At 38.1% G+C, this 8736-nt stretch overlaps 2 protein-coding genes across 3 annotated transcripts in view; both read right to left on the bottom strand.

Moving 5' to 3' along the window:
- Positions 1-864: 864 nt before the first annotated feature.
- LOC106511381 (ras-related protein Rab-15) lies at positions 865-1082 on the bottom strand (the record flags this gene model as incomplete). Its single annotated transcript, XM_014000138.1, is given in 1 exon segment — positions 865-1082. A coding segment is annotated over 1 exon segment (124 nt), but the record flags the coding sequence as incomplete, so codon positions are not given.
- Positions 1083-2562: 1480 nt separating this feature from the next.
- The window catches only part of LOC106511380 (protein max), an 8914-nt gene continuing 2740 nt past the window's right edge, over positions 2563-8736 (bottom strand). Inside the window, exons 1-4 of one of the 2 annotated variants that reach the window (XM_014000136.1) lie at positions 8289-8449; positions 6003-6110; positions 3796-3919; positions 2563-3711 (exon numbers count right to left, since the gene is read on the bottom strand). In XM_014000136.1, the coding sequence (XP_013855590.1) occupies positions 3527-3711; positions 3796-3919; positions 6003-6110; positions 8289-8324 (453 nt within the window). In that variant the 5' untranslated portion in view covers positions 8325-8449 and the 3' untranslated portion in view covers positions 2563-3526. Of the gene's footprint in view, positions 3712-3795; positions 3920-6002; positions 6111-8288; positions 8450-8736 lie in introns of those variants that run through there. The other variant, XM_014000137.1, reaches the window with a different exon arrangement.

The raw sequence follows: 8736 nt of genomic DNA, 5'->3' as shown, positions 1-8736 counted from the left end.
GTGATATTTCAGTGTATCGATATTTTCTTACACCCCTATCATCCACATTATTTCTCTCTCCCTCCCTCCCTCCCTGAAAATGATCAACGACCTGGGACCATTATTCATCTGACTCAAATCCTTTTGAGGACTTAAAATGTGAGATTTGCACAGAAAGAGTACAGTGTTRTTTAAGAAATAGAAAAGGCAGTGCAGCTGCATTGATGGGGAGCTTTTTGTGGGAAAACATTCACCCAGTAAAACAAAGAAATACTGCGATCTCTACCGTTTCCTCAGTAATTAGTGAAAGAGGTAAAGCCCCTTGGCTCTGATACATTTTTGAGCAATTAGATGTTCTGCATGTCTCCTGCCAGCTGATGCAGAAACAAACTGACTAGGACTGAAAAAAAAAAAAATTTGTTAGACCAATTATTATTGAATATATCTAATGCACTTTTGTCAAATAACTGAGCTTACAGCCCATGTTAAGCCACACTGAAAAGTCCCATGACGTTTAATGCTCCACAGAATGCAGGTGAACTTTCTCTCCAAGAACAAATTACAACCACCTCCTTGCAAGTCATTTTTAATCAGTGAAAAAGGACAAAGGTGATAAGAACTAATGGGCTCGTCAATCCACACCATGCTTTTGAAGGAATGAAAATATAGGCCTAGTAAAGGAATAAATGTATTATTCATTCCATTTCTGCAGCAAAGTTTTTTTTTTTTTAAGAAAAATGTCGTTTTAAATTTTAGCTTACGGTAGCCCAACTAATTCTGTAACTTAAAAAAAGGAAAAAGTGAAAGTAACATAAATTTGAGTTTAAAGTAAATTCTACACGAGGTGGTGTTTAGCCGGTTAACATAGGCAAACATTCTTCTTACCGATGGTGGAAATGTGCAAAGGATCAAATTCTCCCTCCGTGAACCTGCGCAACATGCACGTCTTTCCGACCCCAGAGTCTCCGAGAAGCAGCAGTCTGAACAACACGTCGTACTCTTTAGCCATGACTCCGAAAACTTACAATTTTACACACATAACTTTTCTTACAACTTCTACGAGCAGATGTCCTCCGCACCGATGCTGCATTCAGGGTCCCTCGGATACTTACCTTTTAAGTTCGGAAGTTTTGGAAGTACTATCCCATAGTCCTAAAAACACGAAGATGTCAACAAAATTTTTATTTTTATGTAATCTATATTTTCTTACATGTGCTCTGGCTTGAATTACGTCAATCCAAACTCGTTATCTCTGTTGTAGCCTACTTTAAAACGTGCCAACACAAGTTAAAACTACAATTTCCTATATCTTCAAAAGCACCATAAGATCTGCATCTTTACCTGGCAGAACAAAAAGGATGGCGTCAAATAAAGAAGAATCGTATAATAKAATGAATTAAAGAAGAACCCGTTCAGAGGACCTACTTGTTTGTTTGTTTTTTCTTTTCGATGGCTTCTAATGACTGAATTAAAAATATTAGTCTGATGATACCAACGTTAGCCATATTTTACAGTTTTAATGCAGATAATTGTAGAATATGACAGAGGAATAAACAATATGTTGTTCGTTGAGAAGTCAATTTGTATTGTTTGCTATCAAAATGCGAAGGTGATGTGACAATATCACTGTTAGAGCCTGTTAGCAAAATATCTCATGAACTACTGGACAGGTTTGGATTGAAATTGCAGAAAGTCATCAATGGATGTACAGTAGTATATCTACAACTGATTCCCTTTTAAGAATGACCTGATTAAAGATGGCCACCACAAACAAGTGACCTTAAAAACACAATGGCTATAATTTAGTAAATTTTACAAATAGGCTAAAAATTGGTGTGGTAGTAGCTAAGATAAATTATTATTAAATTTATTATTCATAAATTAGATTGCTACTTGTGTGAATTGTTTACTTAAAACTCTGGCATTAAAGACCCTGTCACACTAGATAACTTATGAAACATTTTTGTGTCTAAATTGCTAATAAAAGCTATATATTTGATCAATTTGTTAGAATCACAGTGTACATGCCTAAAAGAAGCGTCTAGTTGATTTTTTTTTTCAATTCCATCTTCAACTTAGGTGTCTTTAAAATTTTCTTAAGTCGTCTAAAACGTCATAATGTGAYGGATCCTTATATGTCAAATACAACAGTTTGTTAGCAAAATGCTTCATGAGCCACTGGATGAATTTTAATGAAATGTTTAGATACTAATCAATGGACATTAATATAATACTGATTTTTTAAAACTAATCCAACTGAGAAGTCTACCATGATGGAAAAAAATGATTATACATCAGTTTTAGATATTGAGTAAAAATTTAGTGTAGTAGCCAAATCCATGACATATTCTAAGTGTAATATCTTGTATTATTGCAATAAATTGCACATAAAATGACCGTAGTTTGACCAAAATGAGGATTCATGAGAAAGTCTTAGTTGAAAACTCTAGCATGAAAGTCAGAGGGTGATTTGGTGAAATTCCTTCAATCATATGATTTCATTTAATTCCAGTGGGTTTAATACCCGACGCTTAAAGGAACAGGACTACTGCAAGCTGTTATTAACACACACCGAACCATAGATACATCCAAAAAGGATAAAATAGTTTTATTTATAATYTCATAATAAAGGTATGCCTTAACTTGCAAGACAACCATTGGCAGTATGTACAACATACCTGTAATTTCCATGGAATGGAACAAATATTACACACTTTTTTTTCCTTTTTCTGTTTGATCAACATTCCCAGGACAGGCAACTATTTCAAGGGAAGGCTTTTCTTTGCAGAACTGACACCATTTAGGAGTATACAGTGTTATATACTACACACTGAAATGGACCTCCACTAACAAAAATAAAGGTAACTGCCCTTTAACTTCATTGTGTAACATTCAGTATCAATTAGGTGGTTTTTTTTTTTGTTTGTTTGTTTTAATAATCACATTTATTTACTGAGAACAACAAAAGCGGAAAAGAAATACCCGAAGCAGTGAAAATCAGTCATGAATATATCGTGTATGGTTGCAAAATTAATTTTGGTGCACCACTATAAAGAGGAATTCGATTAAACAAAGGTTTCAAAGATAAAACCTGGGGGGCAGGGGGTGGATCTTCTTGCATATCAGACACGTTTACTAAAAACACTTTGACATTCTTTTCTGAAAAAGTATGAATATTAAAAACAGACAGTTTCTAATTATCATTCCATCAAAGGTRGTATAGTCTCACAACAGACTGCAAAGGTTGTCCAAAAGAAAGGATTTTTATAGCTTTACTAAAGACTCATACAACGAAATTTTATGAACATTTTTCACGTCTTTCAAAGACTGCTGAGCTGCCTCACTTTGGGGGTAGTAAAAGTCATTGCCGGGCCACAAAAACAGTGACGGGATGCCAAGAGGACACAGCAAGGTAGAAGCACCGATCACACTGTCTCCAACTTGGGTCTTAGACTGGTGTAAGAAGGTAGGAGCGACAGAGGGCAGGTAAGAGAAGCTGGTTGGTACGGAGAGTCCGTTTGAACATCAGGGACAGCAGCACCTGAGTTTAGCTGGGCTCCACACGCAGCTTCTTTCTGCTGGGCGGCTCCTCCGGCTCCGATTCCGAGGTGGAGTCGGATCCGCCGTCGAAGGCAGACACGGCACTCCCTTTGCGGTTTGTGTACAAGCTGCTGTCGGAAGAGTAGTTTGTCTGGAGCTGAGTGTTACCTTTGGCCTTCTCCAGTGCACGAACTTAAAGAGACGAGACGAGAAACAGTGAAGTAGAGCACAGCAGTCACCCCGGGCATTTGTTACGTGAGGAACTCCTGTCCTTACCCTGCTGCTCCAGCAGTGCGTTTTGCTTCTTTAAATCATCGATGTCTTGCTGGTGGCTGTGGTTTTTTCTCCTCATGAACTGAATGTATTCTGTGGCTTTGTCTAAAATTTGTGCTCGTGAAGCCTGATGAGCAGAAACAAATATCTATGAGACAACTCTGCAGTCAATTTGCTTAATGCAAAACTTGTTCTTCACTCGTCTAGTCGAATGTATCAAGGTTCACTGAAATTACAGCAAAAAAGCAGGAAAAGTGTGCAGCTGTTCAGACAAAAGCTATATTATTACACCTTATCACTGTAGCAAGAGATAGTTAAATAAATGGAACACACTAAATATGGCTTCTACTGCAACACGAATGAGCTTCATACATGCTTTTGTCTCCTCCAGGCTTGACTACTGTAACTGCCTGTTTTTTTGGAATCCCTGGTAAAAAATCTTCAATATATTTAAAACAGTGCAGCCAGGACTTTATTGAGAGCTCGTAAATCAGAACATATTAAACCCATTCTCCATAACCTTCACTGGTTTCCTATTAACTACAGAATTCAATATAAGATTGCTCTCATTACCCATCAATGCACTAACAGAACCTCAGCAGATTATATGAAGGACCTTCTTGTTCCATATTCATCCACCCGTTCCCTCCGCTCTCAGAACAGTCATCTGCATCCATCATGAACCAAACTAAAGATTGGGGATTCGATGTGGCAGCCCCCCGCCTTTGGAACTCTGTCCCTGACTCTGAGAGGTCAACAATCCCTGTTTGGCTGAAGGATAAACTACTTTTCTTTTTAAACTAGCCTATTCTAACTCTGTTTGAAGATGTGGCAGGTTTAAATATTTTTAATGTGGATTAAAAATGAAGGCCTTTTCCAGCTTTGGCTGTTGTTTTATTAGTGTAATTTTATTGTTCTTTTGTTTGTTTTATTTGACTAGTTTTATCATTTATTGTGCGTTTTGCTACTTTGTAGAACTTTGAGACTTTTGCTAATGAAAAACATTACTAGGGTTGGGCAATATTGGCAAAAAAATTAATCACGATTAATTGTGGTATTTAGCCGATAACGATTAATTTGACAATTAATCCCCTGGAGTCCCTGGACACCCTTATTTCGTGGTCACATGACCAATTTAGTGGGAAAGCTTTGCGCTTTGTAAAAAATTGTTCCAAATTGTGTAAAATTACAGATTTCAGGCTATACGTCATATTTTAAATTTTGTTGATAGATAAATAAATTCCAGAACTTTATTTTTAATGTTCGTCATATTTGAAGCAGAGAGGAGCAGCGAGCAGACTGACCGGAGTAATTCCCAGTCCATCTGCCTGGTGGCATTAATCATATTAATCGTCAAGTGACAAAAACTAATCGATTAATGTTTTTCTGACAATTAATTGCACACGATACGATTATGCCCAACCCTACATGTTACATATGAAATTCATTATTATTATGAGCTGRTTCCAGTTTAAAGAATTGTAGACATCAGTGTAAATACAGGGGTTAGACAATGAAAGTGAAACACCTGGTTTTTGACCATAACATCCCTTTCAGACAGCTTCCTCTTGCGTCCACAGTTAATCCTTTTGGATAAGTTGGTCCTTCTTGGTGGTATGCTGACATTACCCTGGATACCGTGGCTCTTGATACAGCACAAAGAATTGCTGTCTTGGTCACAGATGCACCAGCAAGACGTGCACCAACAATWTGTCGTCTTTTGAACTCTGGTATGTCACCCATAATGTTGTGTGCATTGYAATATTTTGAGCHAAACTGTGCTCTTACCCTGCTAAYTGAACCTTCACACTCTGCTCTTGCTGGTGCAATGTGCAGTTAATGAAGACTGGCCACCAGGCTGGTCCAATTTAGCCATGAAACCTCCCACACTAAAATGACAGGTGTTTCAGTTTCATTGTCTAACCCCTGTATCTACCTGATGCAAAAGGGACAATGTGTAACAGAGTATTCACTTGAACCACCAACATAGGTTGCATTGCATGTCAGAAAATCAATCCTAAAAGGGTCTCTCTTCTTCTACCCTCTTATTCTTAAATCTAAAATTCCTTCAACTGCTGTCTACTGCAGGTACACACAAATATTGCATTAAAAAAAGACAATAACCTCTGACACAGTAACCAWGAGAGATCTGTTTCCTTAATTCACTGTCACCATTTCTACAAGCGATTCAACCACTGATGTCCTCTCACCTTCTCTCCATATAATGCAGGCACGGAATCTCTTAAACCGTGAAAGCTGTCTTTGATGTGGTCCCTCCGTTTGCGCTCCAGCGCATTGTGATGTGCTCGCTTATCAGCCTGCAAAGAGACGGCGTTGGTTTGTGCGGGCATTTCTTCAAAACACAGGTCGTTTAAACTAAAATGTACACAAGATCAATTTATCAAAACAGCATTTTTTTTATTTGTTGCTCTTTAGCTTGCATGCCTGCAATGTTGTGTTTATGTAAGAAACTCAYTTATCTGAACATAGTACACTGCAAACCTGCTGCGTAAGTCTGTTTATAGGGAGCTGATCTCTTTTGCTTTCAGTTGGTTAAAGGGTTGGGCCTCACACACATAAAACCATGTGTCTTTAATTAGGCTGACTTTGTATTTACTGTCCAGCATATGCTGTGGAGACATTGTCAGCATTTTAATGTTAATTTATCAGCAGTGGCAACAAAAGCACAAACAAGTTAGTTTCCTAGTTTGCATCAAGGTAAAACACAAGCTGGGAAACAATCTGAGTCAGGGATGAGAGGAAAACCCTAACAATAGCTGTCTGTAAGTAACACTAACCAAGCATTTTTCTTTAGCAGTAACGTGGCCAGAACATGCAGGAAGACTGTAGCTTAAAAAATTTGTGAACTAATAATGATTTGACATATTTTTGTCCAAGCAGAACCCAACAGTAAAAGTTTCTTCAATTTCCTGCTCTGCAGAATCATTCTAATGTTTGCTTGCTGCAACAGGCAACAATGTTTAACCAAAGTTTGTTATTTTGTTTGTAATATTAGCATAATTATCTCATTAACCAAAGAATGTATTTTTAATGAAACTCAGAAATTAACCACTGGATGAACATCTACAACTGATTCACTTTTCAACCCTATTCAAGATGGCTGCCACCGCTGATCAACCTTAGAAAACACATAATGGCTATAGCCCAGTTAATTTCACACACATTAACCTAACTACACAACATCTTTGCCACTGACTACTAGTGTCAACCCTGTTTGTTAACAAGACATCTAAATAATTACTGGACAGATTGCACTGAAAGTCTCAGAAAGTAATAATGGGATGCACATTTACAACTTATTAACTGTAATCAAAGATGGCTGCCAGTTCAGCCACGACCAAACTGGCTATAAGTGAGCCGTTTTTTGTGGAGCAAAGCTAAATTTGATGTGGTAGTATCTGAGAGTTATCCTCAYGTACGTCCAGTGCTAACAGATCGCGCGAGATCTTGCATAATCGTATGAGCTCGCGCATAACGTCATATACAACAAGGGTTGACCAAAATGGCCATAACTCCGACCCTTATCTACATGATGAGCTTTGTTTTAAACTCTGGCCTGAAAGGTTCTTCCATTCAGGCATGTTAGTTGATCCAAAGTGATTACAGTCAAATCGATTAAACCCATCCACATTAATATTTACATATAAAAAAGCCACAACATATATTAAAAAGACGCAGCTTTACAGGGGAGCGACGTCAGTGTGCAGTGAGGTCGGGTAATACGTGCGATACGAGATGCTCGAAGAGAACATAGAGTACTTGATGCCTATCCATTTCTGCAGGATGGTAAAGCTAAAGAAGCAACACATTATTTTAATCAAATCTCCAACCTAAAAAAGGCACTGTCGCATTGTTTTGCCCATTTCGATGCTAACGCTAGCTTGTAAATATATAGCAATCCTGACGTAATGGGGTTACACTCTTTTGCAAGCGTTGCCTTTACATCAAACTGTGCAAAAACAAGTGAAGCTCACGTTTTAAAGTATTTAAATTTAAACAGGACAACGTGTTCAAAGGCTTCGCTGTTTTCGCTGATGAGCTGGCCTTCCTTTCAGCAACAGCTTAGCTGCTGTTGTCCGTGTCGCATCTAGTTTTCAGTGTTTCAGCTGCTTAAACTGAATTTAAGTCATTTTAAGCGTTACACAATGAACAAACGGATATTATAGACAGGGCGAGAAAACGATGCTAGAATTGCTTTTAAAAAGCTGATGATGTAATGTGTTGGGGAGAAAACACTAACATCGCAGTGCTTTAACGCAATAATAGGTGCAACTTGTATATGATCGATTTTTATTTATAAGCCAGCACTCCAAAGGAAAGAAAAACTTCAACTGATAGGCCAAGCGTTTTTTTTTAATGAACTACAGTTAGCTAACAAGCTAGCACAAACACAACAGACAGGACGAGATATTTATGTGCTCGTTCGGCTAACAAACGACTAGCTAAAAAAAATCTAGCAAAATAAAAACACATACATCGCTGTCGACTTCGATGTCATCGTTTTCACTCATTCTTCAGTAAAAACGACCTAGAAAAGAAAACAGGCAGCTGTCAAAACAAAGTGCAGCGACAACTGGAGGCGATACAGCCAGCGTAGCACGGAGTCCCTGCTACGACAGTTTTCCTCCACGTGATTCGCCTACACATGGAACGGAAAAACACACACTGCGCAGGCGCGACGAAACCAGGCCTTCTGGGAAATGAAGTATTTTGATGACCAAGTTACTCGTGACAGGAAATTTGGCTCATTTAACTGTTTCGAGTTGAGTCATTCACCAAAATGCAGGAAACGGGGAAATGAAATGATCCATTTTATTATGGGAAAAGAGTGAATGACCAAATATTTATATTTAGGATTTATATATGCGCGCGCGCGCGCACACGTACTGTATATTCAAGTAGGCTACATGCAGTGATCCATAT

The sequence above is a fragment of the Austrofundulus limnaeus genome, unplaced genomic scaffold, assembly GCF_001266775.1.
Source record: "Austrofundulus limnaeus strain Quisiro unplaced genomic scaffold, Austrofundulus_limnaeus-1.0 Scaffold2732, whole genome shotgun sequence".
Lineage (NCBI taxonomy): Eukaryota > Metazoa > Chordata > Actinopteri > Cyprinodontiformes > Rivulidae > Austrofundulus > Austrofundulus limnaeus.
Note: the sequence above shows the minus strand (reverse complement) of the source record. Positions and strands in the feature narration are given on the sequence as shown.